The following is a 16,203-nucleotide window of genomic DNA, read 5'->3' on the forward strand; positions in this document are numbered from 1 at the left end:
ATGTATTTCAATGATGTTTATTGACAATAATAAATGTAAATGATACGTGGCGCCTAGGCTGGAAAACACAGCTTTATGCAAAAAAAAATATGAAAATTTAAAGTCCTGAGGCAGTTACCCTTACTCTGCAAATATTCTAATTAGTAGATTTCCTCAGCATTGTTTTAACAATATCCAGTGACCTATGAGCCTTAAGCTCCCTCTAATGAAGACAATCCCAAGACAGCATTTCCGCATAGGACAGCTGACAGTGTCCAACCTGCCTTCATAAGCTGCCCAGGATTAATCCTCTCTCTCCCCCTCTCTATTTCCCTGCTTTGCTAATTTGATGTAATTAAATTAAGTGGAGACTAAAAGTGGGGCATTGCGACTTGCCCCCATGATTGGTCATCCTTATTAGAGGGTATAAGATGCCGGCTCCAAAATTATAGGAGAAGCGAAACCTAATAAACACGGGGGGAGAGAGAGAGAGAGAGAGAGAGAGAGAGAGAGAGAGAGAGAGAAAACAGAGGAGCACTTAAGTCAGACCTTGAGGCTGGTACAGTAAGAAATGACCACAGCAAAAAGGAAGGAGGGGGGAACGAGAAGGAGGGAGATAAAGATTTGCGGTAGAAAAAGGGTTGATTAGAAAGTAGTTTCTTGTTTTGATACTGTAGAAACAATAGTGGAAACACAGTTTATATTTTATTAACATTTACTATATATTTAAAGAATACATTTAGATTTTTTTTTTTATAGCAACTGAGAATCTTGTCTTTGCTGACCTCCAGTGGTTTAACTTCTCACGTTGCTGCAGTGATGGACAGGTGGACTTCAAGACTCTGTGAAACTGGGTGTGGTTACACGTGCAACACAGCACACCAACTTTTAACCAGAGATGGCAGCAAAACACTGAATTTTATTCTACTGTTAAGTTGTAATTCAATACACTTTAATGCCAGTGTGATTACAATATATGAATACCGTAATAGCTAATAAGCTGATAAAAGGCGTCAGCAGTCTGAGTCAAATCAAGAGGGAATCTCCTGGTAGTGTCATGCTGGTTTATTGCCAGTGTTAAACAAACGTCTGGGACCCATAAGATTCTGTGACCTGATTAGGAATTACAGCAGCTATATACTGTAGGTGTTACTGAAAATGGTGAACAATATCAATGGCTGTTGCTATAAATCATATCAGCCGATATTGGCCCATCAAAGGCATATTGATACCTATTAGTATCAGCATACACAGGTGCATCTAAAAAAATAGAATATCATAGAAAAGTTTATGTCAGTAATTCAGTAAAAATAACACATTGTATAGATCCATTACACACAGTATGAAACATTCCATGTCTTAATTCATTTAATTTATTCTAATTATAATGATTATGGCTTACATTTAATGAAGACCTAAAATTCACTGTCTCAAGGAAAAATTTTTATATTACAAAAGACCAATTTTAAAAAGTATGTTTAATATGGAAATGTTGGCCTCCAAAAAATATGTCCATCTATATGCACTCAATACTTGGTTGGGGGTATTTGACTTGAACTACTGGAAATGGACTTTTCCAAGACATTCTAACGTATTGAGATGCACCTGTATGTTTTAAGATATGCGCTGATATAAAAAAAAGTGATTATTTTTTTACATGATAAATAATGCAGAAAACAATGAGTGTGGTGATTTATAAATGGGGTCAGATATTTAATTTGATCTATTCTTCATTCTCAGTCTTCATTTCTAGAATTGGTTCACAAAGCAATGCGTTGAATGTATTATGTATAATAATATTAAAATTTATCTCATAGAGTTATTTATATGAAGCTGCCTTCTGAGTACCTTTGCAGAGTCATATTAGTGCACAATCGGTGTGCAATCAACATAAAAAGGTCCATTTACATTAAAATTAAAAAATTCACTGTATTGACCACCAAATGGGTGAACAGTGAATTTGTCCCCTCTAAAATCTGTATCTTGTCGGGTGCAAAAATTCCTTATTGATTTTGGTCAAAACCACAGATAAAAAAATGTGGGACCCTACCTAACCACATTTTGGGCTTCACCTATCAGAATGAAGTATGTTATAAGGTTAGATTATAATGTCTCAAGTACCAATAAAGTAAATTCCTAACGAGGTCACAGAATCTGATCGGTGACATCATTTGCAATACAACTTAAACTCGGACTCACAGGAAGTGTCTCTCAGCCAGCATATATTTTTAGTATTGTAATAAAATCCTAACCTAAACCTGAAGCCTCCGTAAACTGATACAATCTGCAGCTCAACTGAAACTGTGAATCAAGAAATCTGCCCCTGCAACACACTGTTGCTGTACTTCTCCATACTTTATCCTCACACCGCTCTGAAGAGATAAGCCTTCACCTCATCATGACGGGCCCCCCGGGTAGTCATACCAACCACCCTCGCTCTTCATGGCAGGCGACCATCAATTCATGGTTGAGGTAAAGTTCTGCCCCCTGGGCTGGTAACATAATGCCATGAATGCTCAGTCGACCAGTGTCACTCACACCCTTCTGCCCCCTCCTCTGCCATGCTCACTTCCCCTAAGCCCTAAGTGATACATGAGCCCCTGCCTTGTGGAGCAGAATGGCCCATCCAGGCAGAGCTGACAAGACCCAGTGTCTTAATGGAGCAATACACCAAACGGGCCCTTTGTTACCCCGACCAGCTGCATATCTGCCTCCTCAGCCAACAGCCTTGGCTCTGATAGAGGTGTCCCACAGTATCGACAGCTTCAAATTTACTCTCTCATCATCGCTTGCCTCATTTGCTCCTCAGACTCAATGCTCCCTTTCTCTCAATTCAGGTCAGCCATTTTGTTTGCCAGCAATTTGTTGATTAGATTTTTCTGCATCCAGTGTTTAATTTGCGTGCCAGCGAACACACATATCAAAGTTAGACTTAAATAAAAATCAAGCATCAGTCGATTCTCTGCTTTCTCGTTCACAGCTAAAAGCCTCTTTGACTGATTGCGTGCCATCAGACATCAGTGCATTATTTAGTTTCACTGTGTCTGTGCCCTAGCATGTGCAAAAACATCACAGCCTCCAAATGGTCTCTAGAAGCTGTTGTCTTCTCTATTAGGGAGCCAACAGATGTGGAGTATGACTGCAGTTCTAATTACTGAAAAAGACAAGTGTGGGGGATAATTACACAGTGGAAGTGAGGCAGAAAACAGAGTCCAGGGCCAGAGCTCTGATCTGAGACTAGAGACAACTCTGGCTGCCCATCACCATATGCAGCCCAACCTGCATCAGCACAAATGCTGCTCTCACAAAGGAGCTGCTCAGGGATCAGTCAGAGCTACTATGCTTTACAGAGCACACTTCTACTTTAGCACTATTCATAAAAGCAAATGATATAGCAGTCTATACTCAGCCTGCATAATTACAAAATGCTTGTGCTGCAGGAGTTTTCTTTGAAATGATTTAATACATCTGCATCTCCACCTCTTATGTTAAAGGAAAAAATATCAGGTAAAGCCCGCTCCCTATCTCTGTTCTTTAACAAATCATCGTGTAGCTCGAGGCGATGTACATGTGCAGTTAAAAGTGCAGCACAAACAACATAAAAACATAAGCAGCATGTTTAACACATGGGGCATACAATATGTGCAATATGTATGGTTTTCATTTTTAAAAACATGCTTGCACCAAGATACAAGACACAAGAAAATGTGTTCTATACATTTTATGTAAACAAGCCAATTCCTCTCACCAATGTGTCTAATTTCCATGCTGTCCCTGCATGTCACTGCTTCCTTTTGACTGTTTACTCCTTTTATAAGCCGCACCCAGGAGACAAGAAGCGCGCCTTGGCCTTAATTGCAGGATTAAACATCTGCTTTGCCTATTGCTGAGTAGCCTCACTTTGTAAGTAAGCCTCTACTAAGTGGCGAGATATTATTTAATTAGCTGCATATCTTATATAAATGATACAATAAAGTAAATATGGGGGGAATCAAATGGCAGAAATCAAAACTGTAAGTGCTGATGTGCCAAGCTAGTTTTGCTGTGCAGCAGCTCTGCATCCCCCTTATCAACAGGCAATGCAGGAGCACCATAAGAGAGCCATGCTGTCCTTTATCTCACACTGATGCCATGAATCTACCAACAAATAAATATATAAAAGAGATGTGCGTGGGTATGCATTGTATTTCTACACTATGTTGCAAAATATATGCTAATATTAGCTTGCACTTAGGTGTTAGGCGGGCGTGTTTTTATCAGCCCATGCCAGCAGGCCTGAGGCACTAAGAGATGGAAGGAGCAATGAGGAAGGTGAAATCCCACACAATCCTATTAGAGTGGATTAGGGGGCAGCTTTCTTTCTGTTGCCACTCTGCTGCAGGTGAGCAATTGTACATTGCAAAAAAAAGAATAGTTATGACATGGTTGGTTCTTACGGAGGCCTTCTATTGTTACACAGGGCAGCCATTCATTTTTAAAACCTTTTTATTTTCATTAATAATCCAAAATACATGATATTAAAGTTGTTATAGGTAATGATTTGTAAGCTGAGGATAATTAGAACGCTGTCAATCAAACCACCCACGAAGAACAGCTCAAGGATGGAGGGTTATTCTTTCTCCCAAAACACGCGTGTGAAATTTAAGTAGAGGCTCATTATCGATCGGGTGATCAATGGCAATCATACATTTTCGTATTCTGCAAGCCGGCTGCCACAGAAACCCATCCTCTCCGGCCTCCCCTGTGGTCAGGGTTATCAGGCTGTAAAGGCTGAAAGATTTCACCCTCCATCCTCTGTTTTTTTTTTTCTCCAATGACCTTTCCCAGAACCAATTAGTCCCTCACTAGGGGAGTCATCACCACACTCTTGGAACAACCGTACGTCTGGACAATTATATTTTTATACCTTCCAAGTGCATATTTTTCTTTATGACCCGTTTTGAATTCTAACTAACCAATTATATGTTACACTATATAAATGAAACTTTTCCCATGTGCAGATTTGCATATCACTTCCACTACCCACATTCACACCCTCGTGACAATGATTCAAAGGGATCAAAGAGATGAAAGATGATTTGGGTGAGTGTTTGCTCTTCGTGTGCGCGTTGAGCTTGTGTGCATTTGTGAGCGAATGTGCGCGAGTGTGTGCACATACAGGCTTGACTGGCACAGAGATAGCTGCTGCCTCATTATGATGACAGAGAATGAAGCTTCTCCAGGGTGACTGAACTCAATTCAGATAAGATTTAAAAAAAAGTGGGTTTTTGCATTCTTGATCTCCACTTTATTTATTTCAATTTATCTATTTTTTTTCTCACCCTTTGTTGTGCCGTTCCCCTGGGAAATGGAGAGGCATTAACAGAGTCAATCAGAATGGACTGTGGAGGACTGTTTAAGCTCTTTCATTAGCATCTTTAACACGTTGACCTGAACTACAGATGCATCACTTCTCTGTGCTTCCCAGTGGCGTGCAAACACTAAAACAGCTAATGTAGAAGCATCCTATTTTACGACTATTAAAAATGCATACCTTCACATCATAAAGGATCATTCATATTCAGATCATTTTCTAATTCCTTTCATTGCCACATTATTTACATGTTTCTGTATATTTAAAACATGTTGAAATAAAGTCGACACACCTATCTTCACAGCGTTGTGTCAGAGCTAGAGAAAGGTCTAGCTGCACCCATATTTTCATTGTGGAGGGGAAAAATACTTGCTTATGTCTCTTTATTGAATCAGTCACAATAGTTTTGGGTGGTGCTAAGCCCAGGATGCAGCTACATTGTTCCTGCATGGATATATAATGAAAGGGGAGGAGAATTTAACCTGAAATAGGCAACCAATGGCAGGCTTATCCCAACAGTCTACATCCCGTGAGTCAAACTAATTTAAATATGATTATGTCCCTTTGCTATACATTACAATATCTGTCATACTCCTGTTTTGATGTATCATGCTATTACAACAAATTCCCTCCATGAGAATCATTAACGTCTCATATAATCTAATGATTGTTATGCATCTGGTGTAGTCTGTCAGTGTTGCAGTGGTATTATCCCTTTACAATACGCCATTGTATTTTGCAAGGTTAACAGCTGTGCATGTGTGAAAGCAACATTGTAGACTGAAAAATGGTGCATGGTAGTTATCCTCCATTTCTGTGAAAATTAACACAATTTCTTGATCACACTTGTTGGATGAGCTGCAACTTATCATTTCAGGTAATATTTAAAAAATTACCAGGGGGTGTAAACAGACAGACGGACAGGATGAACAAGAAAGAGAGAGATGGCAGAGGAGACGACGCTGTTGATGATGATTCACTGAGTGCCTTATGGGTAAAGAGCTCCCTGACTAAAACTTATCCAGGACCTATGCATGTTAAGTGAAAGGAGGGGGCTTCTTTTTTTCTCTCTCTCTCTCCCTCTCCGTCTCCCAAGTCTCTAATCCGAAACCAGACACATTACTCAGCTGACCCCTCGCTGCCCACCGCACGCACAGTCAGGTCTCATTTCCCTTCATGCCAACCATAGCCTGGTCACCACCAAAACCACACAGACCACTGCAGGCGCAAAAGGCTGCCCACTCTGTCTGCATGGATGGACTCTGTAGACCGACCAGGGGGCTGAGAGTGGGGGGTTGTGTGGTGGGCACAATCGTTGGGAAGAGATGAAGTGCAGGGAGCAGAAAGGAGGGAAGAGAAGAAGAAGAAGAAGGAAGTGAGTATCATAGGATGCAAGTAGGTTAAAGACCTAAAGCCCGGGCAAATAAAGGAAAAGAAAAGGGTGTTTGTGTTCTCACACATCAGAGAGAGAGAATGAAACGACTGCAGTCTTCACTCTCATTCGTGGGTCAATAACTGCCTCTGCTCCCTCTAGAGCAGAGGAACATGTACTCAGATCCTTATCAGGGCAGCTATCATCTCCGCTGCCTCACAGAAGCAGAGATACTGTCATCCTCACACTATCGCAGAATGACATCAGCTCAGAGACATGGGAGTAATTATATTATACAAGCCCACAACACACCAGCAGCAAGGCAACATCAGAGACCAGCCACTTTCTCTCTCTTCTCTTTCCTGCTCTTTCGCTCTCTCCTTTCCTATCTTCACTTTCTCCATCTCCCTTGTTCTTCCTTCTCTATCGACTGTCATTTCTTCCCCCCTCCTCCCTCCTCCCCATTCATCTGTTCCCTGCAGCAGGGCGAACACAGACGAGCACTGTCTGTAATCCGTTCAACTATTAGCTCTGAAGGTGGAGAGCTTTAAAATTGATTATAATCACTTAAATGGCTCCTCCGACTTTAATCAAACCACAAAGTTTGGAAATACAAAAGCTGTTTGTGTGGCAGTTTACGGAGCAGGTGTTGGGTATGTGGGATGCGAGTCTGAAAGCATGACATACATGTATGCACATAGCATAGGCAGAGTAAACAAGTGAGGAATGGAAAGGAAGTGTGCTTTTCATTTAGAAAGCAGGAATTGCAGATCGCTATCTTCTTTCTGCACTAACCAGAAGAGGTTAGAAGCAGATAAATCCACAGAAAGTCGACTTTCCCATAAATGAAGTCATTGTTTTGACTCTAAAACATGCTCCATATTGATCAGATGATCTCATTTGTCCATTCTCAATGAACTAGAACAGCAGGTAGAGAATATATGATAACCTAGTTATCACGTGGAGTATCGTATCCATCTCTGGGAAAGAAGACTAGCACCTCTGGGAGTCTATTCATGATGAATGGTATGTCTGCTCCTCAGAGTTGATACTGTCTGAACCTCATTACTGCTAGCCCTAAACAAACAATGCATCACACTCCAACTCAATTTCATACATCCTGACCATGGTAATTTTCTTCTTCTTTCCACATAAATCAATGACAGACATACAAGTTCAATACAAAGGAAGCAAGGCATAGCTTCTCTTACAGTATGCTGAAATATATAGAGAGTAATGTGTGTTTCCCTATTAAATCACTTACAGGCACTGTGTGCTTGCATCTTGGAGAATATTTGGAAAAATGAATGAATAGCCCACCACTGGGGCAGCCAGAGTCACTACATTTAGCTACATACTATGTGAAAAAGTGCAATTTTCATTAAATTGAGGCAATTTGCATATAGAACTAACTGTCAGCACCCAATTGACTTTGTTTGGCCTAATCACTCGAGACAATGTTAAATGCCCTATGACAATAATAGTGAAAGGCAGGTACAGTTACATAAGTATTGCAAATAGGATTAGATTTTAACATTGACGATGACACCAAGAGCAATGAGAGAGACAGAGGGGTGGGGAAAATTGAAGACAACATAAGGCTAGTTTCTGTTGTGTAATAAATAGAAAATACCCGCACAAAGCAAAAAAAAAAAATACTATTAAAAATACAAAATCCACCTGAGGGGCTTTGGTTCTTGCACTCACAAATTATAGTGAAAAAACTGAGCAGTGCATGTTTAATTGATGCAGTGAAGAGACACCCCATGTAAGGAACAAGCCCCATGAAAATTAAACCAATTGCAGCACAGCTAAGACAACAGCACTGGGGCTTTTACAACAGCAGGCTTTGTCCTGGAGCCAGGTACCATGTTGAACAGCATGTCTCCCATTTTGCATTTATGCACCCTCCGTGCGCTGATCAACCAAAAATGTAATCATGTTACTGAGAAAGCTTTTCTTTGCCTCCCCGCAAGCTCCCTCTCATAATAACAGCACGCTGGAGCAGCGACGCTAACTATGATATTAAGTCGTGGAATGCGCCCGAGAGCCCCACATGCCCTCGAGGTCCCGGGGGAGAGCGAGCTGAGCGTTGTCCAGTGCAGACAGGTCACGGCAGAGTGGCCTAATTGCCTCTCTTGTTGTCTCAGTAGGCAGGCAAACCTCCCATCTCCCTCATCATCACTGAGGAGCACTGACTCCCTTGTTGGTACAGGTTTAACTCTGCCCAGTGATCCAGGCTGCAGTTTTGTTTCTGAGTTGCTCCTGTGTCCAATAAAAACATCCTTAAAATGCAAGTGCTGCTCTGAAATGGTGTAATCCCTCACAACTTAATGCCTTGTCCTGCCAAACTTTAATATTAAAGAATCCAGAATTTTACAGTAGAGATTTGTACATTATTAAGCAGTGTCTACTCAATGGGAGCCAGGGTACCACAGCATTACGTCAGTCTTACACCAGTAGTGGTTACGTCACTCAAAAATGCCTGGGCAGTATGATGACTAAAAAAAAAAAGGAGTATTTTAGCTTTCTCCGTGTCATACTGCCTCAATCTTTTACATCAACGTCACCCACAACTGCAGGTGAAATTCACACAGCGAGGAATACTGCCAAAAGAAGTGGGGGGAAACCAAACTGCAGTATTTCTACAATCATTCTCACACACACTGTATTGAGGAAAAACATACTGCAGTCTACCATGAATACTTGGGGTGAGGTTATATAATTCCTCATAGTTGAGATTGTCCCTAGTTTCCTTCCCTTTGTCACTTAATGCCTGTGTCATGAACATTCATGCCACACAGGGTAAAGAGGCCTCATCCACACTCCACGCTGGGCAGGGGCCAGGAGCGGCTCGACGCCCTGCAGAGCTGGAGGCAACACATCTTTGTCTCTTCCAAACACCCTGGGGCAACATGGAGCGCCACAACGTTCTAATCCTGTCTAATCTGGACACAGTGGAGCATCTGGAGATAGGGATATGGCTAATCTCAGACATGGAGACAGAGGGCACTTTGCTGAGACGGAAAGAAAGGGGATGGATCTACAGTAAGCTAGACTTGCCGCGGGTCTTGGGAAGAGGAATCTTAAATACAAAAACTAAACAATATTTATGCTTGAGTCGGCAGAAGCACACACCAAAGAGTGAATGAAGACGGAAAAAGTTAACGACAAGGATCAAAACTGCTCAAGAAGTTACTGAACGAAGAGAATGTGTTGATGGTGAGACAAGGGAATACTTACTGTGCCCTGCTCTTAGGGATGCAGGTGATCTGTGGATAGCAATAGGCACAATATGGTGACGCTTGTTTCCATGGGAGAGGTGAATGTGGTGCAGGCTCTCCACAGCACCTGGTTCTGACCCTGCCACAAAGCCCAGGGCCAGGGCAGTGATCCACAAGGCCAGGTGGGTGAGTGAAGATGAATTCCGCTTTAGGGGCTCTGTTACGGGCCTCAGGGGAGAAAACTGTGTCCTCCAGCCTTCGAACATCTTCCCTGAGTGGCCAGATGGGGCTTCAGATCAAGGTGGAACTTCAGCGAGCCTTAAAGCCCCATATTTCTCACCTTGCCAAATCTCACTATGCCCAGAGACGCTCGCACAGATCCACAGAGAAAGAAGAAGAAGAAAAAAGCAAAAGCAAAAGGGACACCACACAAAATGTCGGTTGTGGGATAAAAAAAAAAAAAAGGCTCTTGCAGTTCTCCACTGAGTTAGGAAATCCGTAGCAGCACCCAGGAAGGTAAAGGAGTATCATAAATCATCGTACAGAAACAATCAAAAACATTCACTCAAGAAATTAGGGCAACCTCAAACAGCAATGGAGAAATCCCAGCTTGCTCCAATTCCCAGAGTTGCCTTATTCTTTCTGTTTCTCTTTCTCCTTCTGTTAAGCCCTCACAAAATTAGAAACATCTTCCCACCAAAAAACTGTTAATATTCCAAAAAATGCAATTGCCAGGGAAAAAGAAGAAAGCCAACTTCACGAGAGACTGATAACACCTGTGCAAAGTGGATATCTTCAGAAAATCAAGACAGACATTCTGAGTTTCCCTCCTTTTCCTCCTCCAGTCGTCTCAAAGGATGTCCACAGGAATGGGACCATAGTTAAATCCGAGTCTCATTTGCATGTGTCGGACAGCTGCAGCGGCGCGCGGGAGACGGCGTGATTGCACCTGTAAGTTGTGCCAAGTAGCGCACCCGTTCTCCATCTAGAGATCTCTGCTCTCAGTGAGACCAAGTGATAGCAACGACAGTACCTGAGAGAGCAGCCCTGGGCAGGAACACACACTCACACACAGGCAGCATCGGCAGCGCCGTTCCAGAAGATGTGCGCAAGAGGAAGAGGGGAGAGAGGAGGGAGGAGGAGAAGGAGGAGGAGGACAGAGGGGAGGGGGAGCCTCAACAGCCAGCCAGGAAGCAGGAGGGAGAGTGGCTATGCAAATGGGCAGCATTCACATAGCGAATCACTGGAGCCTGAGTGCATTACAGAGGAAGAGCCTATTTAGGCAGAATAGCAGGAATTGAAGCTATGTCCCCCAGCCCTGATTCCTTTCACAGCCTCCCTCTACTCTCCCTGCTCAGTCTTTTTCAATCCACTCTCCTGTGTGGACATTCATGAGCATTAAAAGGAAGAGAGAAAGCAGGCTAGATTCATTTCTGTTTCTACTTTTATCCTGTCATCTCTCCAGATTCCTCATCTTCTCCCACTCCCTCTCTCTCTCCTTTTCTTCTTCTACCTTTTCTTTCCCTCTCTGTGAATTTGGGGAAGTTGTATGATAATATTCCTGTTGATATAAAAAATTGAAGCTGAGGAGTCCGCCCCAATCCTCGCCTCTCCATCGCCCAGGAAAACTGTTTTCTATAGGTTCCTAACCGGACTCTGCAGTCTGTCGCTAGCAAGATTTTTTAGAAGAGTGATGATGCTGCAGCTCACATAGGCAACTCTCTCCCTCTCTTACACACACACACACACACACACACAGACATAAGAACACACACACATGCACGCGCACTCACACACAGACATACGTAAACAAAGCTTGCACAGTGCCAGAGCTGGCAGTTGAGCGCTGTCCACAGAGAGGGTGCTGAATCTGGGCAAGTCTGCCTCGCCTGCTAATAAAAGACCATTTCTCACAAGAGAGGGAATGCTGATCGCAGACTCTGTGTGCAGCACGGGTTACGGGAACGCAGAGAACATGTGGACATAAAAGCCCTGCTGATAAACACAATCCGGTTCAGCTGGGAAGTGTGCTCAGTGTTCAGAGTTCAGGACTGGAGAGCACTAGGCTCAGCTGCAGTGTGCCTGCTTCTGTTTGCACACTGGCCATTCAACATCCTCCCCTTCGAAATGCAGTGTTCTAAGCTGGAGGGGGGGGAAACTGTAAGCACTGCTGAGCTGATCTTTACGGTTTACAGGGAATACACAAGCATTTCATGCCCAGAGAAAGCCAACTTAGCGAGCGTGACACAGAGGATAATGTGTCCTTCTCCATTTTCTTTTTTCACTTGAGTGTTCACATGAAGACAATGAAAGACGCCTTCAGGACAGGAAGAACCAATTAAATTAACATTAATGATGAACATTTCACTTGATCCATTTACTACAAATGAGTACAAATACGTTCCAATTGAGGGCTCGTTTTTTTTTTTAGCATGGTTGCTGTAATCTGAATTTGAATATGGGAAAAAAGAACAGACACTTTATTGTTATAAGATGAACATAACCGTTGAGATGAATATAATCTGCCATCTGGCATGACAACAGATGAGGATACCTTTTATTTCTCTGTTGTATCTGGTATTGTGTTCCTATATGGTAGCAAAAGCGATTGAAGTGCAAAACAGATGCTGCACACATTAGGCAACTGTGCTGTTCTCACCTTGTAGAATCTCAATAACTTGGTGCAGCCACCTGGTGCTAAAAAGTCAGCAGCATGGAACCACTGCTCTGTTCTCATTTGCAATGGTGAAAAGGAATGTTCCTGCTGAATGTGTTTACACTTTTATAATTATCAGCAGTGCAATCTGCATAATTACACCTAATAAGGCAATCTATCAGAGCTGCTTTCCAAGGACAACAACCTGACTTACGATGTCCTCAACAGCAAACTTTTACAGAAAAACATAATTAGATCTCAAATTGTGAAGCTCAATATTCAGGTAAATAGAATATGTATGTGTGCACATTGTCATAATTCTTTTAAAAAAAAGTTCACACTGGGTATTTAGTGGAAGGGATGTGTTGGTATGCAGCAACTGAACTTAATGACATCAGCAGTGAGGTGATACCTTTATCAGGTTTATCATTAGTTAGTTGTTCATTTGTGCCCCCAAGTGGCAGAAGTGTGAAGTGCACAGAAGGTCTGTCGGTTTTTCACAAAGGCAGCTGCTTATGTTTGAAATATTCACTACAGAAGCATTCAGTAGGATTTAATAATAAAACTATGGTAAAAGCTTCATCCCTGTATCACTGTTTGATATTCAAATGTTAAACGAAGACAATCATTTGTGATCTGATACATCGTTCTAGAGCTGATTTTAAAAGAATTGTTCAGTATCAGAAGACCAGAAAGCCTTCAGCATGTTGCATTTTCTCCAATCATTTTCAAACTGAAGTATAAGAAAAAAAAGGAGGCCATGCATACAGCTTGAGGGAAAACATTCACAACCGAATTCAGTCTGCCAGCACAAAAGCAAACACCTGGGACCAGCACCTAAACTAATTTTAGCAAAGTTACAGATCTCATCTGCTATAAACAGATGATTGTAGATAGTCGGCCACAAAATGAGAAAATCCTCTCCCACAACTTTTTTTTTTATCTCTTTGTGTTCTAACTTGTGTTCCTGTTAGTGAGATGTCTTCTTGACAGAGAGCCAAAAACAGCTCTTCTTTGCTTCCATTTAAGACCCAAAGGATTGTGCAAGTCTCTGATGCATGTGATGCTTTGAGCACATTTCCCCTTTTGGATCTACATTTCTGTTTGCTTTGTTTCTTCTGATGGTAAAAAAAACCTTAAAGTAAGGCCATGGAGAGTTATTAAAAAGCAGAAGGGAAAAAGGGAGACGTGTGGCAGACTTTCTCCTCCGAACTAAGTGATCAGTGAGAGGAGGAGAAATCGGTCTTGGGTGTAATAGTCCCTTGGAGAGCAAAGGAGAATAAAAAGGACACGAGTAGTCTCTGTTACTCACTTAAGACTGCAACTACAGTGCACTGAGCTGATGAGATGATTTTTGGAGGACTGTGTGGAGGGAGAGCAGCAGATGGGTGGTCTAAGAGTGCCTGACCCGACTGGAGCAAGGCCTTTAAATCACTTAAAGGGCCATCAGGCGACACTTTATCACATATGGAGAGACCCGTTAGAGAGGGACGAGCACTTAGAACCACTTTGAAAGCAATATTTCTCCTCCTCAAGTCAACTACGATGTTTACTGTTACCATTACAAGACGATACATCTCGTGACGTGTTATTTTAATAAGCGCAACCAGTGGAATGTTGAAAGGTCCATGTCTACAGCTGTTTACTAATCAGGTGCAGTTTAGATGCAACTGTTGGCTGCGAGCAGATCAAGCATGCAGGGCAAGCCATGCATGAAGTGGGCATACCTGTTGTGTGGTGGAGTGACACATCTGTGTCAGGCAGAGCAACATATGTGTCCCTGCTAACAAGCGTGTATGGAGGCTTTTGTCTCTGAGGTATACTGTACACTGGGAGTGAAAATATACTAGAGTGAGCATGGCGCATTATGGTAAAATATATAGGTAAAAAAGATTCTTATTACCAAGTAGGGTTGTTTTGATTCTAATACCAGTATCAAAAAGCCTGCAATGCTGAATCAGGTACTATCAATATGTAAGTCTATCAATTGATCCAATATGACGGTATGTTATGATTTACCAACTTATTTCATTTACATAGAAACAGCAACAATAAATGTCAGCCCTTACCCGATCCTACATGCTGCCTGATTGGTACTGCACATGTACAACTCTCAACAGAGATGATGAAGAGAGACGGCTCACTCATTAGCAAGTTCCATCATCAGCTCTGGAAATAATGGTTGCTTTCAAAATCAAAATCAATGATGGAAGTCGCTAATGAGCTATTGAGAGTTGCAGATACACTTGTTATTTATTCCTCGATTCATTAATAATTTAATAAGTTTAACTAAATAGTTAAACTAAATAATAACAATCAATTTTGTGTATGAATTTCTTGTTTTTTTGTGTTACATAGGGTGAAAATTATTATAACGCTAATAATATAAATATTTTTCTTTTATTATTCGTTATTATTTTCAATATTTATTATTATTATTATTATTATTATCATTGTTATGAATAGTATTATTTTATTATCAATAATAATATATATATTATTATTACTGATTATAATAATGTATATTCTTTATTTTTAAATGCACTTATCTGTTTGGTACTTGGTATTGGCCAATACTTATCTGGCCTATACTTCAGATATTGGAATCAGTACCTGGACTGAAACATTTCTCCTACTAAGTCTCCTGACCTTCATTATTGTTTATCGGATCAAAAGAGATCTGTAATATGAAGCAGCATTGAAGAAGAAGAAGAAGAAGAAGAAGAAGAGCAACTGTGATTGGTCACCTTTCAAATGTCTATTTTAAACAGGACCGCCAGTGGAACAAGCAGCTGTTACAGCTACATTACATACAGTGTCACCCTTTCGTCACAAAGAGGTAGGTGTTCGACACTAATACTGCCTGTCACTCATTGACATACGATGTTAAACCTGAGCTCTTTATACAACCGGGAGTATTCTGTGAATATCAAACGTGTCATTACTCATCCAAACATGCTTTGCCATCGCGACGGAGAGAGACAGAGGAGCGTACAATGCGCTGATGCTAATGTGTGCAAGTGTACTGAAATAGAAACACAGCGCTGTCTTAGTCATCCTGCGCTGTGACATGATAAGAACAGACAGATACAGGGAGTCAACACTCAATACAAACACACAAGCTGTACAGTGTTGCAACACAGAGGGCGGCCAGGGTGTCAATACTGTTTGTGTTACATCAGGGTGTCTGTCCGTCCGATTACTTCACTGTATTAGTTAGAGTGGGTTAAATAAACTCTGACCTCCACAGGTCAAAAAGGCATCGACTTGCTGGATTATAATTCATGTGCACCTCATCTTCTCTGGCTGGCTCTGCTGCTGCATGAGGTTTAAATTATCTCCACAGCCAAGGCTACCCTCATCATTAAGTGATTAGCTCTTTCCATGAATATCGATCATTCATGCATGTGCAGCTGTCACACAGTCACTGCTTAATATATTAAAGAAATAGAGCATATATGCGTGTACTTTAAGAGAAATCAGATCCATGGTTTATGCAGGAAGCAGCAGCTCTTATGCACCGCAGTGAGACTTGTGCTGCTCACGCTGTTCATTATGCAAGCTGTGAAGACTACATAAATAACACCATTCAAGCTGATAAAACAGCCCACTAATAGGA

The 16,203-nt window shown here is 41.7% G+C and overlaps 1 protein-coding gene across 9 annotated transcripts in view; it reads right to left on the reverse strand.

Annotated features, from left to right (window-relative positions):
- The window catches only part of LOC131993618 (neurexin-1a-like), a 265,891-nt gene that overhangs the window by 100,175 nt on the left and 149,513 nt on the right, over positions 1-16,203 (reverse strand). For 2 of the 9 annotated variants that reach the window (XM_059359610.1, XM_059359609.1), the window contains exon 1: positions 9,948-10,996. The exons of 5 other annotated variants lie outside the window; for them this stretch is intronic. In XM_059359610.1, the coding sequence (XP_059215593.1) occupies positions 9,948-10,194 (247 nt within the window). In that variant the 5' untranslated portion in view covers positions 10,195-10,996. Of the gene's footprint in view, positions 1-9,947; positions 11,000-16,203 lie in introns of those variants that run through there. 2 more of the 9 variants (XM_059359605.1, XM_059359606.1) reach the window with 2 other exon arrangements.

This window comes from Centropristis striata, chromosome 20 (genome assembly GCF_030273125.1).
Source record: "Centropristis striata isolate RG_2023a ecotype Rhode Island chromosome 20, C.striata_1.0, whole genome shotgun sequence".
NCBI classification, from domain to species: Eukaryota; Metazoa; Chordata; class Actinopteri; order Perciformes; family Serranidae; genus Centropristis; species Centropristis striata.